The following is a 16,156-nucleotide window of genomic DNA, read 5'->3' on the forward strand; positions in this document are numbered from 1 at the left end:
TTTCTTTTTTTCTTTATTTTCTTTCTTTTTCTAAAGATTTATTGCAATGATATATCGGCCAACATGTGTGAAAAATAATGTATCAACTAAAGGAACAAAGGCACTAATAAACTATATAAGCATATCATCGATTCGATAAATATAATGGGGAAACAAAGTGAATCATGTTGGTGGTGTGTCAAAGTTCTCAAATGGATACCAGTCCTTTTTATTTTAACAGTTGTTGTTTGGTCCTATTATGCCTTCGTTGTTCAGCTATGTTATTGTAAGTATTATAGATTATTTTTAATCGAACACACATAGATGTAATTTGTTTGTTTTAATTGTTTGTTACTGTTATTGTACTGTTGTCGATACAGTATTAACTATTCGATTCAAGTTTTAGTCTATCTGTTCTACATTTGATGTTACTTATCAATATAGCTATGTAGATTTGGATCTTCCATTATAATTAACTATTTATATTTATTTCATTTTTAGATAGAGTAGACAATGATGTTCAGAAAGGTGCGTACACTTTTATTCTAATTCAAAGAATCCAAATATTCCAAACTCTATACATAACAATATGGAATTATTTTGTATTTGTTTGTAGCGTTCTATCTCCTTTTCTTCCACATATTGTTTCTACTCTTTTTATGGTCCTATTGGCAAACAGTATGCACAGACTTAGTATCTGTCCCAGAAAAGGTAAGCATACAAATATAAAATATTATATATATCAATTATATATTACATATAATAATTTTTATTTTTTGTAGTTTAAAATACCAGAAGTAGAAATAGAAAAACTTCAACAAGCGGAAACAGATGAAGCAATTAGGCAGATCTTGGAAAGATTTGCCCAAGATTTGCCTGTAACAAATCGTACTATCAAAGGAGGTAGTGGACAAACAACGTAGAGTAAAATTTATGTTTATTTTCTTAGATTGATTATTTTAATATAATATATCTAGGTATACGATTCTGCGAAAAATGTCATTTGATAAAACCGGATCGAGCACATCATTGTAGTGTCTGTGGCACTTGTGTCTTAAAAATGGATCATCATTGCCCATGGGTAAACAACTGCGTAGGCTTCCACAATTACAAATTTTTTATGTTGTTTTTGGCATATGCTCTACTTTATTGTATATTTATAACGGCAACATCTTTACAATATGTTATACGCTTTTGGAAAGTAAGTTAATTTTGTTTCTAACTAACTAAACATATTTTACTTGAAATTGATTTTATTATTTAATTTTGTGTATAGGGAGAATTAGAAGGTATGGGTAGGTTTCACCTGCTCTTCCTCTTTTTTACTGCTTTAATGTTCGCAGTGAGCCTGAATTCTCTTTTCTTTTATCACTGCTACCTTGTGCTACATAATAGATCGACATTAGGTAAAAAACATTTATGAAATAGAAGTATTTTAATATATCAATCAAATTGCTAATTAATTAATTAATTTTCATCATCTTATAGAAGCCTTCAGGCCTCCTATGTTTCTCACGGGAAAAGATAAAGATGGTTTTAGCCTTGGAAAGTACAATAATTTCCAAGAAGTATTTGGCGATAATGCACGGCTCTGGTTCCTTCCTGTTTTTACTAGGTGAGTACGTTTTAAATATATATATATATATATATATATATATATATATATATATTATAAATGATTAAATTAAATGTTACTCTATAAAAATTAGTAGGAACCATTTGCACAATATAATTAAAGTCAAGCATAATAATAATACAACAAACATAATAATCTATGTGTACATGAAATTTTAATTTAGATACTTGTATTCACACATATTGAATGTCAATGCAAACATTCATTTTTAATCGATGTAATTATGTAAAATTTAGAGTAGTAGTTGTGCATATTGCTATTATATATTCTTTCATTATCATTTAATGCACCATCAAATTAATAATAAATTTATTTCTAAAATTGAAAGAGAATCACAGAAATCTTTACAGCAAAAAATTCATTTTAAATATTATATTTTATAATAAACGAAAATAATAATTCATTGCACAGAATTTGCATGACTTTGTTCAAAAATATATATATATATATATATATATATATATATATATTTTTGATTGAAAATGCACAGAAGATATTTCTTTGCATTATGTGCCTTTGTAAAATACCAAGGTATAAATTGTTCATTTTTAAATCTAACTTTTTATAATTCCAGTTTTCATTCATTGAGATAAAGATTAAATCTTTGTCGACAAAACTATAAACTATAATGATAGATAATTAAGATATATATAAATAAATAATAAATAAAGCAAAATATTTGCATGAATTTCAGAGAACTAAAAATAGATAGAATAGATTAGCCTTATGTTAGAAAGAATTTGTTTTTTAATTTTAAATATATGTTTTTCATTAATTTCATGCTGTTGCATGTATCTAGAGTATTTTGTGAAAATAGTACAGTATAAAAGAAAGATAAATTAGACTTCGGTTGTTAAATTTTATTGAAGAAAAAAATGCATCATATGTCTTGTAACATTTTCAGCGGTTACATTATGCAAAGGACACATTCTGTGTATCATGACTAAATAAAAAAAAAAAAAAGAACAAAGTACATATTCCTCATCGAACATATATCTTCTTTTTATTCATATTCAATGATAGACACATATTTTAATAGAATCTTTTTTAATACAGTATTTTCAGTAGTTCTTGAAAATAAAAATAACGATTATTATTGTTAAATTGGGTTGGATGCATTGGATGTGTTCTAGTCTTGGAAATGGTGTCACCTATCCAGTACGTTCGCAACACCAGGGCTTAACGAATACTTATGATTCCATGGGCAGTACTCGTAACAGGTCAGCATTTTAGAAAGGTCAAATACAATCGTAGTAACTATTTCAATTCTTTACTGTGGAACTCATATGATACTCGTAAAGTTTGTTATTTATATACACTCGCGGAAGATTTCTGTTCCTTCAAGATAGATTGTTATATATCTTCTTTTTTTATTTATTTTATTTTTTTATTTAACAGAGTTCCAAAGTAATGACATTGTGTAAAATAATATTTTCAAATATGCCTGGTTGCATTTGTTTGCATTTATGATAAATAACTTAAATTATAAGAAGAAATGATTATATTTAAGATTTTCGTTAATCATTCAAGCGATACACATACCATTTCTCGCGAAAGTCCCTCAAACCCTTGATAAATTTCGCAATTCTTGTGTCTAATTTTCTTGTCTGTGGTATTATGCTAATACTACTAACATTTATTGTTTGTTTGTGTTAGATTTTTTATGGCTTATTGTTAGATAGGCTTCAATTTAATGATTATTTTGCAATTATGTTTTAATAAGACTGAGGTAGAAATAACGAATGCATGGAAACGGTAGATGTTTCCTTAGATCATCATAGGCATGTGTTATAGAGAATCATTTAAATATGTATTGCATTTATATAGATGTATATTTATTTGATAAATAATGTTAATATGTGTTATATCTAAATATTTAAGAAAAAGATATTTAAGTATTCAGTATTAGTGTCTAATATATATAAAATATTTATTTATTTATTCGAGTAAGTAAGACAAAGATATGTAGAAAATTTCTTTGTTATTGTATAAATGCATGATGTTTCTGTAGATCATATAGTATTGTGTATTTCATGTTGATTGTTTAATTAAATTCATTGATACGTAATTCTCTTTACTTTAAAAGTATTGTGCATCTGGTTTTTACATAAAGAAAATATTCGTATAACTTTAGAAGTGGCGTAACTATTGTGTATAAAAAAGATTTTGTCATATATATTAAATATCAGTGATCGTCCAAACTAAAAACCAAATTAACAAATAAATGTAGATGTAATAATTGACAAGAATTAGTTACGCCAACTCTGGTAAACTTAGGGTTAAAATAGGATGACATAGAGTAGACGATAGGGTATGGGTTACAGTTTTGGAGATGGGGTAAACTTTCCTGAGCGGCTGTACAATGAAGATACTCATACTCTATTGGGAAATGGAACCCAACAATGGGGTGATGAGACAGAACTTGGCTCCGCACCTCCTTATGTGTCTCAATCAGGTATTCTAGATCATGGATACTTATATTGAGGTGTTAGATTAGTCAGAATTTTTAGTTGCATTTGATATGTATTTTTTAAGAAAAGAATTACCTGATTATTCATTTATATATGTATATACAGAGTAAGTCTCCTAACATGACTTTAAATAACTCAGAAGTTATTCGTTGTATGAAAAAGTATTTTAAACAAAATTGCAGATATTTTAATAATTATTCATTTTAAGTTCCTTTTTGTATAATACTATATATAAAAATATTAAACATTGCAACTAAAAACCAAAGGTGACCTTAATATTTCAATAAAAAAGTAAGGGGATAAAAATAGACATACAATATACGTCCCCTTAGATATCGTGCAACTTTTGTTCGAAACATTTTTTCGTACAATGAAGAGCTTAAAAGTTATTTGAAGTTATTATATTAAGAGACTCACTGGATATTAATTATTATATTGCAAATGAAACCTTTTTATTTAATAGAAAGTTGACATGTCTACGTGCTTAGAGTGCACATTATTAATTAAATCATATAAAAATACTATTTAATTACATAGTAATTATTGAATGAATTTATGGTCTTATATAAAAAAGCGAAAGGAATAATATTAATTCAAATTAACTAACTGTTAATTCTTGTAATAATCATTGTTCATTCATAATAGCCAGAATTTATAACTAATCCATATACAAATATTTTCAATGGGAAATTGTATATATTATACAGTTTAATTATAATAACATATGGACTTTTCTCTTTTTGTGCATGATGTTTGTTTTACATTTATTGCTTTTTTAATAATATTATTGTACAAAATGCACATGTTTTAAATCTACCGATATACAAAAGTATTGTTAATCTTTAATAAATTTACATTGTAATAATAGAAACAATATATAATAAGAATAATATATATGAAATAAAATTTCATGAGTATATTTATTTAAAATGTGTATTACTATAAATACGGTAACATGATTTTGATTGACTACAGGTCCAGTATTTATCAAATGAATTTGGTAGAAGAAGCCACGATTTTGGCACTTGGTGCAGGGTAATGTTCAATTATATGTTGTGTTTGATTTGAGAAAAATAATTGTTTGAATATTTGATTACCAAAAAGATGTGTGAAATAGGCAGAGAATACATTAACAAAATTTTGCATTTAATTTAATAGACGTGGCATTTATTATATGATATAATAAAGTTATAGTTTAATTGAATATTAACATAGAAAATAAACATCATTGCAACATCGAGAAGAAAAATCTGTGATACGGTCACATCGATGATGTTGAATTTGAAATACAATAATATATAATTTTTTATTTTATATTTAATATAGTAATAAGATATCTTTACTAATTATACAGTTTTGGATAAATTTATTTACTATTAAATAACTAAATAAGATCTGTCATAGTATTTAACATAATTATATATCATCTAAGCAAATCATTAGCAAACCAGCATATATATTTATATGATATTATTGTAATGCTTAGAATATTCCTTTTTTAACCGTTTGAGTCCCAGAATACTTTAGAAAAATCATATCACTTTTCGATAAAAATTCTGAACATTGCTGTTGCACTGTTAGGGACTCAACACGGTTAAAATAACATTAATATTCTATATTGATATATTGTATATACTTTACAGCACTGCCGTAATACCTCATGCTGTAAATGCCAATCAACCACTTGTGGATACTACAGAAATAGTTTGACATCTTTGATCAGTATGTGTGATCTTCATCTCTCATCTTGTTTCATAATCCTAAATACATAGACAATATTGATTTTCTCTAACTTGTATTTTTGTTGTTCATTCTTTATTGAATTTTTCAAATATTATTCATTATAATATATCATCGGAAGAATTTTACAAGAGTTTTTAGATATATATGGCATTCATGAGTTTACAGAGTGCCTTGCGCAAAAAAATATGTTTAATGTTAGTACGGATCATGATACTAATGATATACCACCTTTCCTGTGGCATATAATTATATTTAAATAATATATAATAGGACTCTATATATTTAGCATTACTTATGATATATTTATTCGAATATCTTTGAATAATTGTTACAACCAATAAATGTAGAATTATTCAAACCACGATATATATATATATATATATTATATATTAATTTGATTTAAAATTATATTTGGAATATATGTTCTAAAATATGTATTATTAATAATCTTTACTTTATTGCTTAACAACAAAGCTACAGAATTAGTGTTGAAATTTTTTTATTTTAATTTTATTTACTTATGTAATAAAATAGGTGTGTTATATATATGAGTCTTGTATGTACACCTACAAACATTTATATATCCTTTAAAACAAAATGAGAGATATGGATTAATAAAATGTTAACGATCACTCAACATTATAAACGTTAATGAGAAAGATCTCAACAAACAAACAAGAAGGAAACCTATTGCAGACCTACTATATTTAAACTGGAAATTGTGATGTTGAAAATATATTTGTTCATTGTTTGACGTAGTGTCATCAAGATATTAATTAATGGATCTAATCAAATTTTATGCTGATCGATAGTAGTGCTGAACAAAAAAACTGAGCTGGCTCGGTTTTCAAGAGATTTACAAAGACAATGTATTTAATCCTTCATACTTAAGAACTATCTTTTTTGTGCTCTAATGGTGATTTTAATTCTCAAGATTAGGTCAAAGCCTATTATCTCAGTACAAATCGTAATGTAACAGACATTAATACTGTTAAATGAACAGTACTTTAGATACAACTCATATAGAGAACTGTAAATTATTTATGATTTTTCTCTTACAAAATATTTCAAATAGAATTTAAGTGCAATATTATAAAAAGAAAATTATCGCTGTTCAAACTCCTAACAATATATTTTATTATTTTTCATTTTAATAAATAAATAATGATTGTCTTAAGACAGTTATAAACATTAGAACAAAAATTAACGAGCAGTATTTTTTTCTTTTTTTTTCCATCAAAGGTACGAACAAATTAATTTGTTTACGTATATTTAAATGTTTACGTATAAAAGAGTAAAAGTTAAACGCAAGATAATAATATTACTACTACCAAAATTAATTTGCGTCAGTAGTAGAATAATCTCCAATAAATGTTATAAGCATATGTAATATATTTGTGTAAGGACTTATGATTATGTCGATTAACTCTAAACACGTATTCTTTTATGTTGGGCTAAGGTTTTTCATATGCGAAGCTAATTTATATTCACGTTAGATCAAACTGCCACATTTGCGTATGCCTTTTTACCTTCTCTAACAGACTATTGACGCTTATATTTATAATATAAAATATTATATATATAGTATATAAAATATCGCATAAATATAAGTTATTAATCTTATGCGCATAAAATGATACTTGTTAAGTCTTATTATCAATTATTTACATAGCAGGCTCAAGTTTTAATGCTGAACAAATTTAGATTATTAGATTTTATTCATAACGCTTACGAATTACTCCAGAAATAATATATTTCTATCAAATGTTCTTTTAATTATGAGTACTAATTTGTAAAGAAATTTTCTGCTTCCTCTCGATAAAAATATATATACGAATATATATGTGTATATTCGTATAGCCTTATAATAGCATTTTTTAATTTTTATATTATGTTCTTTTCATTCCACGTTCAATTGATAAAAAAAAAAAAGTAAAAACACATGTCACAAATTAAATTTATCCGATAGCAAAATTTTGCTAACAAATTACTGGAATTGTAAATATTTTTATGTGCGTTATGTTGCAAGTTAATGTAACTAAATTTTATTTTTAAAAGTCATATGTATCGTTTACATAGAAGATTTTGCTATATATGTTTAACTTATAAGCTTACAAAGAATAAAACTCTGTTTTTATACAAAATTGTATATTATAGTATAGATGAAATAAGCTCACCTTTGGCAAAAATCATCGTTCACATAAGTAATATAATTTTTTCAAAGTTCATTTTATAATTTGCTGATATGAGGGTATCAAAGTTTTCAATCGAGTTATTTTAATAATATATTAATTTAAATTTTAGGCATTTCCCGCCTAACATTAATTTGAATAGGTGCATAAATAAGCTAATTTGTATATTCATAAATTAACGATAATAAGGTAATATAGCGTTACTATGACAATGAAATATATGAAAAAAATAATAAAATGTATTCATCGACAAGATTAAAAAGAAAATGATTATTATTGATTTAAATTGAAAATACAATTTTATTATTTTTCTCCATGCACCATGATGCAAATATTTTTAGCCAATCAGATGATGTAGATCTTCGTCATGTGACAATGCGATTAACTGTAAGCGCTTTTCATTGGTCGAAATATTTTTGGCCATATGCCACGAGTTTATTCGCTATCGGTCATAATTACAATGTCGACGCCTCTCGACCAATTGTATACTTAATATTAGTCGTTAGTGTCAATATAATTGGTGTGTATTATCCAGTAAAATTTGATTAAATCTCCAAGAAGAAATGTAGTATGGAAGAAGCATGCATGGTTTATAATCGTCAAACGGTAACGAGCAGTACGGTGTATCTATAATTATTATAGCATTTCATAAAAAAAAGTTAATATAGATATTTTTTTAAAGAAAACCTTCAATAACGCTGTTAAAATACATACACAGGTCGTCGTTGGATCGACAATTTTAGATTATTGTATTATTACATGACTTAACGATATTTTCGGATACCTAGAAAATGGTATCTTGAGATAATTTAACGTGACTGATATAATAGCTCGCATTGTCAGTAAATGTGTACCTCACGACGATGGTATATTGTTCCAAGTTACGTTGATTTTTTGTTAACCTTCAACAAATATTAGTAGCAGTACATACTTTCAGATTCTAAGGTAATTTCATTAGATTTATTCGATTATTAATACAGTATATTTAAAGAAACATATTGAGTTTTATCAGATGAATAATTATAAAATATTTTGTCTTTGTGTTTCTTAGTATAAGCTCTTGAAAAAAAAGCAAAAAAAGAACCGATTACATATAGATAAGAAAGAATATACAAAGATTTTTACATTTCTTTGTTGAATCTATAGATAAATTGTTTAATCTATGCATTGACATTTCAACAACACAAAAAAAAGTATAGAATAAATTAATTTTTTTGAAATATATTTAGTAAACTGAATTGTCTGTATTATTTCTGAGTATATGCATTTAATCTATTAAACTTTGAATAGAACTAATATTATTTAATAATGCCAACTGATACCAACAATGTTATTTTAAAAGAAATAACTAAAATACTTCAGAGAGAATTTAGATATGAATATAAGATTATTACGCTAACCTGTTTCATAGATAATAGAATTTTATTCTAATTATTTGCCTTACAGGCAAAAATTGGCAATGCGAAGGGTATTTCCAAAAAGGAGCTCTAATTTTGAATGTATACATTTGTGTAAGTATACGACTAAAATAAAAGAAATTTTTAAATACTCTTCGATTAGATAGTTGATTTTGAAAGATTGGAAAACAATTATTTAACACTTAGCGTTATCAATTCAGTATATCGAAGAGAGAAAAGATTTGTTCTAGTTCTTTTTTGTCTCCGTTTAAATCTTTTGAACGTTTAAAATTCATGAATTCTTTTTATTATTCTGAAACAGTTGTATTTAATTTTATAAATATTTTTGTTGATTTCTTTGTTCTTTTCATCTTCCTTCTTTTTCTCATTTCCTCTTTTATTAATGAATATGCTATTAATGCTATTAATTAATGAATAGTCAAGCAATAAGTCAAACAAAAAACGATTAATGCATTTAATAAAATCATCATTAATTTATTTTATAAAATCAATCAAGTTCTGTTAGTGATATGTAAGTCAATGCTAGACTTTGTAAGAATTGTTTCTACGTATTTATTGCATCAAAGTAAAAATAGAACAGTTAGTGATTTATCGATGACAATATCAAATGTAATTGTGGTTAAACTTATATTAAGATTGCTATCATTTTAAAATCTGTAATTGAGAAGTTAGTAGTGAACGTGTTAAAGTTGGATAATTTTTGTTTGAACAATTGTATTCATACCACGTTTTCAAGATAATTGTTTGTAGATAGTATATTTTAAACACCCGATATATATTTTAAATATAGTACGATTATAGAGGCTAATTAAAAAATAATGTTCATCGGTTCTTCGTTAAAGTATTTATCGTTTCTTTCGCGTTATTTTTAAACATGTTTTTTCTTATATTTATATATTATATATACTGAGTTTCTTTTTTTATTTTACTTATATATTTTTTTTCTATAGATAAACACGTCAAATAATAAAAATTCGATAAACTTTCGTTCTAAAAATTACTTTACTAAGTTTAAATAATTGAACAATTGCATAACAATAAACGCATATATGCTTACTTTCCTTTTTTTTGTGTCACGAGTAATTAAAACGAAGAAATTTGCAATGTAATGCTTGAAATTATTTTGAACCAAGTCAATTGATCCATTTAAAACGATAAAGTATTTTTATTAAAAATTTATCATTTCCGCAATTCAACTGACGCATCAAATCATTTAAAGGAAGTTTATATTTTTGTTTTACAACCTTATAAAATAAATATATCTTCAACAAATTTTCAATTGAACGTTTATTAGAAAAACGTGACGTGCCGTCTATATAAACAATTTATAAAAAGAAACAATAAATTGCGAACGTAGTAAAAGAATAAAATTATTTATTTGCTTTAGCCTCGATTTTTAACAAAGAGCTATTTGAATCATATCTAATATACATATACGCGACCTTTGATCTGAAAAATCATTCATGTGTTGTATTGAAGATAATGATATTAGTATTTATGTACGTGGTTCGGTGGCATTAGTTAACTAGATTGATACGTTCATTCGATTCTTATTTTTAGTTTACTATTTGTTGTTTACTTTAATATTATAGTAATATGACTGGTTCTCATGGAGACAGTCATTTTAAAGATTACGTGGCTATCGACATGAGTATCGAAAATTACAAAGAAGTACAATCATTTTCAATTTCTACTGTCAATGAACCATTGAGTAACGGTCATTCGACCTTGCATTGAATTTATCGTTTAAATAATTAAGAAACAGTCGCTTTGGGACAAGGGGTATAGAAGCTAGTAGCACTAAAGTAATACTCAACTGTGTATTGTATTATATTCTTGACATTTAGTGTACAGTTCAGTTTATAGTATATTTTCTTGCGAGCTAGAACTAGAGCTTCTAAAGTGTAATAGAAGTTTAAACTATCGAGTTTTAATATACGCCATATCAATGTATTTTGTTTTTTCTTTTTATAAATATATAAGTGTTTAGCTTTATTCATCTAATATAAAAACTCAAGACTTGTAATGTTTTCAAATTTATGTGTTATTGTATATTTTTATATATCGTTTGAGATTTGTTCTTCTTTTTATACTTATTTTATTTTATTTTATTTTTAGATTCAACTAGAAAAGATGGTTGAAAGTACGACAGCTGTTCAACGTGCTAAAAATTCTGCGTCCGTTAACGGAGCACAGTGGACTGGCAATGAAAAAATATCATCCACAGTAACGCATCAAGAATCACATTCTGTACAGCATAATGAAGTGTGTACAGATGCTGATCATTTAACATTATGGCAACATCCAATTACTACGTTAAACTATTTCTTTCGAGAACTGTTACTCAATATATTATCTTTAGGGAAGAAAACGTTACGGTATAAGCGAACTGTATGGAGTACAATTTCACTTGTAGCATTATTTTTGTTATTAAGTAGAATTTCTGGACCGCAGCAAGAAGTAAGTTTTTTCTTTTTATCAAACATTTCATTAGCAATTTATTTGTAATACGAGAAATGTTATTTATTTTATAGACGTTTCGATCATGGGAAGCAAAACTTATATGGTGGTCATACTGGGTTGGTTTAGGTGTATTGTCTAGCGTAGGCCTTGGTACTGGTTTACATACTTTTGTGCTTTATTTGGGACCTCATATAGCAGCTGTTACAATGGCAGCATATGAGTGTGGATCTTTAAATTTTCCGGAACCACCATACCCAGATCAGATAGTTTGTCCAACGACAATTGATCCATTATGGACAGCGGGTATATTAAATATTATGAGGAAAGTACGGGTAGAGGCTATGTTCTGGGGTGCTGGTACTGCTCTTGGTGAATTGCCACCGTATTTTATGGCTAGAGCTGCGAGAACTAGTCGACAAACTAATAAAAATGACGAAGCTGCCCAAGATGATTTGAAGGAATTGGAAGCCTTGGAGGCATTGGAAAATGGTGAAGACGTGCCATTGATAATGCGTTTGAAATTAACTATGAAACATTTTGTTCAAAAGGCTGGTTTCTGGGGCATTTTGGCTTGTGCATCGGTATGATTATTTAATCTTATATTTTCTTCAAATTATTTCTATTTATTTAATGAGATCTAGATTAAAATATTCTTTTATTTTTATTTTTAACAGATTCCTAATCCATTATTTGATCTTGCCGGCTTGACTTGCGGACATTATCTCATTCCATTTTGGACATTTTTTGGTGCAACACTTATAGGAAAGGCAGTTATTAAGATGCACATACAACAACTAGCAGTAATTATAGCTTTTAATGAAGAGCTTTTAGATAAATTTATTAGCCTATTGGCTATCGTGCCCTTTGTTGGTTCGCATTTTCAAGAACCACTTAAGAAGTACCTTATTGAACAAAAACAGAAATTACATAATAAAAAGTCAATGGTTAGTTTATCTAACAAAATCTTTAAATTATTTTTTATATTATACATATTATTAATTAAATTAACATATAAATCAATGTTATATATTTTTTTTAGGATGGAGCAACAACGATTTCTTGGCTTTTTGATAAATTTGTAATATTGATGGTGTGCTATTTCCTAGTGACAATTATTCATGCATTAGCACGAAATCATCATCGTAGACGCGTAAAATCTTCTACTGAGTGAAGTTGAAGATGAACAGATTTGAATTATCGTAATGATAAAATCAGTTCCATAGCGAGATGATTATAAAAGACATAATATAAAAAAAAGTAACAGTAAGCTGTTGATGCTTTGTTTATATATATACATGAGAACCGCGCAGTTATTTTTTTTTAATCTTATAATAATACAGAATAGAGTCTGAATCTTAATGGTTTTGATGATAATATCTTACAATAAGAAGAATTATTATTTCATTGATAATAAAGTTCAAAATGTTAAAAATGCAAAAGTATGTGGAAATAGAAAAATAAGCGTTAGAATTAAATATGCTGGCTTTTTGCACCACTCAGATTTAGACTCTAATGTTAAACCATAAAAAAAAACAAAAGAAAATAAATAAAAAATAACAAATGCAAATATTTCATGTCCCAATTAAGGTGTAAGGTAAATAATTATATATAGTACTTTTATGTACATGCGTATCAAGTTTACACATCATGTTAAATAGACAATGATAAAGGTCATTAAGGTATTGTCTTTTACCTAATAGGGTAAGAAAGAAAAAATACTTTTTAATAAATAAAAAATATTTGTCAAATGTAAGAAAAGTATGTATCATGATAGTGCTTCTTATTATATTTGTCAATGAAATAATGTGCCGTACGGATGATGTATCCGTTAAGAAAAAGGAGTCATTATTAGCGTTAATTTAACGTTTCATTCGTTATGGCATGCTTTGGCGCGAGTATCATTCCATATAAATTTATTCGTGCTCGCGTATCGTTGCATGGTACCGACCCCTATACAGGTAGGCAAGGCCTTTGCATCGATGACCTGTATATAGATCGCGTATTAACGAAAGGATTAATTGTACAAAATAATTCTGAAGAAGTGATAACACATCCAATTTATTTGTTCGCTCTATATTAATTTTCATTACTTCATTCAATGTATTTTTTTTTTTATTTATATCTGGACACAGTGTACAAATTAATTTTTTCTATTTGAACAATTTAAATTGAGAAGATGAAGTATTATTAGTAATCTGATAATAATTATGTTATAATGCATTTGATATAAATATTCCGATTGACTAAACGCAACGAAAACGATTGCTAAAATAAAATTTAGAAAGTTCGTATTTAAAAGATACCTGTTAAATAGGTAAAATTTATAAATTAAGTTACTCAACTAGTAATTATCTAAAAATTAAATTAAATTTTCGATATTAAATATGATAGAAAAAAAAATTTGATCGATAATAACGTCCAACAATGTCGGAGAAGCAGACTTGAATGATTTTTCAAAATTAAAAAGTATTTTCCTTTTTGGCCTCTATTGTATGTATTTTAGTATTTTGATACTCGTCTAGATGAATTCATCCAGTCAATCCAGGCAGTCTCGTCATTATTTGTTGGCGAATAAAGCGTAATGTAAAATTTCATAAAATTGTTCATACGTAATTAATGGATAATGTGTAATTTCTCACTAAAAATATATTATATTATTGCATTGTACAATTTTTGTGATACATGCATACATACATACATTTATTGATTTTACGTGTGTAATACGTATACATTTAAATATATGTAGATTATTATTATTCATTGATATTATTTATCGTAACTACAATTTTCTTATACAATGCCTGGATATTACCTGTTACACAGGAATTACATATCTGTGATATGTTCAATTTCTTGAGATCTTAAGAAACATTAATTATTATATTTCATAAGTGTAACAGTAAAAATGTGAAAACATTTTTATTTTTAACAACTGGATCATACAAATATTTATCACTCTTGATGTATAATATTTGGCTTTCAAATCTTTTGCCTACGTTTATCAATGTATCGATAATATTTGAGTTATTTATCTTTTGAAAACAAATGAGAATAGGTTTTCAATCAATTACTGTTTAAGATATTGCAGTGACCATTAAAACTATATGTCGAAAAAAAGAATTTTTCTTATGTTTGTTCTTACAGTAGAATTGTAAGAGTATAATCCGCTTTTGGTATGCAAATTCGACATAACGATTTTTTTCTTTGCATGCTGAAGAAATGCTTTATATATGCAAGCATATAAACAAGGTATCCATGAATAAAGTTTTATTTATTCTTTACGACGAAAAAAAGTGATTATTTTTAACCCGACAAAATAAAATAACATAATGTAGAAAATAACGCAAATGAAAAATAGGGGATGAAAATAGGATAGAGTGAAAGAGAATATGCTTTAATGTAATAGAATTTTTGAGTATGCATGTTCTAATATTCTGCAAATATATTAGCATATTTAATACGTAATACAGGGTGTCTCCAAAGTTTGAACCGATAAGAAATCTCATTAACTATAACTTTTTATCCTCGACAGATTAAATATGGCTTTGTCGAAATATGTCCAGGATTACGTGTCCAGACCTTAGGAACACCCTGTATAAATATATTGAATATAAGAATGAGAGAAGAAGAGAGATAATAGTATGATTGTGCTGTTGTTATTGTTATTGTTGTTTTAGGAGAAGAATGAGAGAATATCGTACTTCGATACGGAAAATAAGCTTTATGTAATACACGTGCCTGCTCTAGCTATAATAATAAAGATCTGACATTCCAAGCAGGACGTTACTCCTCCTCTTCGACGCACTTGCATTTCCGTAACATTTTCTTTTGGTGTTATGCGTTCTGTTGGATGCTGTTGAACGCTGTTGTACACTGTTATATATCGCAGTTAGAGGATATAAGGTTTGAGATTGGTATGCACGAGTAAAGACTAAACGTCTTAGGGAAGCAGATATAAGTATAGAAAGAGGATGACCTAGTTGCTACTCAGTGCCTCCCGAAATATTAAGATAAACCCACGCGCGTAATACAATCCCAATGCTAAGCTAACCAAATTTAGCATGTGACTTAGCAGACGCCCTCGAGACACTTACACGTACGATGACTCAGCCCGAGGAGAAGATCCGATGGACAGGAATCAGGTGCACGGTAACGTAAGTGTAAAAGGATACGTTTGTATAACTCAAGAATATGCATATTATTCTAAGTAATATGTCTTCTTCTTAGACACCTACATAGATAGTCCAAGAAAGA

General features: G+C 27.0%; 2 protein-coding genes across 8 annotated transcripts; both read left to right on the forward strand.

Moving 5' to 3' along the window:
- Positions 1-129: 129 nt before the first annotated feature.
- Positions 130-5,900, forward strand: LOC107066459 (palmitoyltransferase ZDHHC15B). Its single transcript, XM_089176929.1, has 10 exons — positions 130-265; positions 481-507; positions 596-690; positions 762-882; positions 957-1,180; positions 1,256-1,385; positions 1,468-1,594; positions 2,749-2,835; positions 3,940-5,121; positions 5,730-5,900. The coding sequence occupies exons 1-9, from the start codon at positions 145-147 to the stop codon at positions 4,097-4,099; spliced, it is 1,092 nt and encodes a 363-aa protein (XP_089033055.1). The 5' UTR covers positions 130-144; the 3' UTR covers positions 4,100-5,121; positions 5,730-5,900.
- A 1,283-nt stretch (positions 5,901-7,183) lies between these two features.
- LOC107066421 (vacuole membrane protein 1) lies at positions 7,184-15,196 on the forward strand. 7 transcript variants are annotated; one of them, XM_015321054.2, is made up of 7 exons: positions 7,184-8,644; positions 8,740-8,966; positions 9,468-9,532; positions 11,558-11,899; positions 11,974-12,483; positions 12,577-12,846; positions 12,942-15,196. In XM_015321054.2, exons 4-7 carry the CDS (start codon positions 11,573-11,575, stop codon positions 13,071-13,073), a joined length of 1,239 nt encoding a protein of 412 aa, XP_015176540.1. In that variant the 5' UTR covers positions 7,184-8,644; positions 8,740-8,966; positions 9,468-9,532; positions 11,558-11,572; the 3' UTR covers positions 13,074-15,196. The 7 variants fall into 7 exon arrangements, with proteins under 7 accessions (XP_015176540.1, XP_015176549.1, XP_015176515.1 ...); XM_015321063.2 differs by having other exon boundaries at positions 7,184-8,637; XM_015321029.2 differs by having other exon boundaries at positions 7,184-8,627.
- The last annotated feature ends 960 nt before the right edge of the window (positions 15,197-16,156 follow it).

The sequence above is a fragment of the Polistes dominula genome, unplaced genomic scaffold, assembly GCF_049000335.1.
Source record: "Polistes dominula isolate Pdom_NZ unplaced genomic scaffold, Pdom_raw_medaka contig_12, whole genome shotgun sequence".
NCBI lineage: Eukaryota > Metazoa > Arthropoda > Insecta > Hymenoptera > Vespidae > Polistes > Polistes dominula.

Excerpts from the sequence above, each read along its gene's own strand:
- LOC107066421 (XM_089176926.1), top strand. The coding sequence starts at position 11,036 with ATGACTGGTTCTCATGGAGACAGTCATTTTAAAGATTACGTGGCTATC. Across the intron at positions 11,900-11,973 it reads TTTCTGGACCGCAGCAAGAA|ACGTTTCGATCATGGGAAGC; the intron begins GTAAGTTTTTTC and ends TTTATTTTATAG. Across the intron at positions 12,847-12,941 it reads TACATAATAAAAAGTCAATG|GATGGAGCAACAACGATTTC; the intron begins GTTAGTTTATCT and ends TATTTTTTTTAG.
- LOC107066459 (XM_089176929.1), top strand. The coding sequence starts at position 145 with ATGGGGAAACAAAGTGAATCATGTTGGTGGTGTGTCAAAGTTCTCAAA. Across the intron at positions 508-595 it reads AGACAATGATGTTCAGAAAG|CGTTCTATCTCCTTTTCTTC; the intron begins GTGCGTACACTT and ends ATTTGTTTGTAG. Across the intron at positions 1,595-2,748 it reads TTCCTTCCTGTTTTTACTAG|TCTTGGAAATGGTGTCACCT; the intron begins GTGAGTACGTTT and ends GATGTGTTCTAG.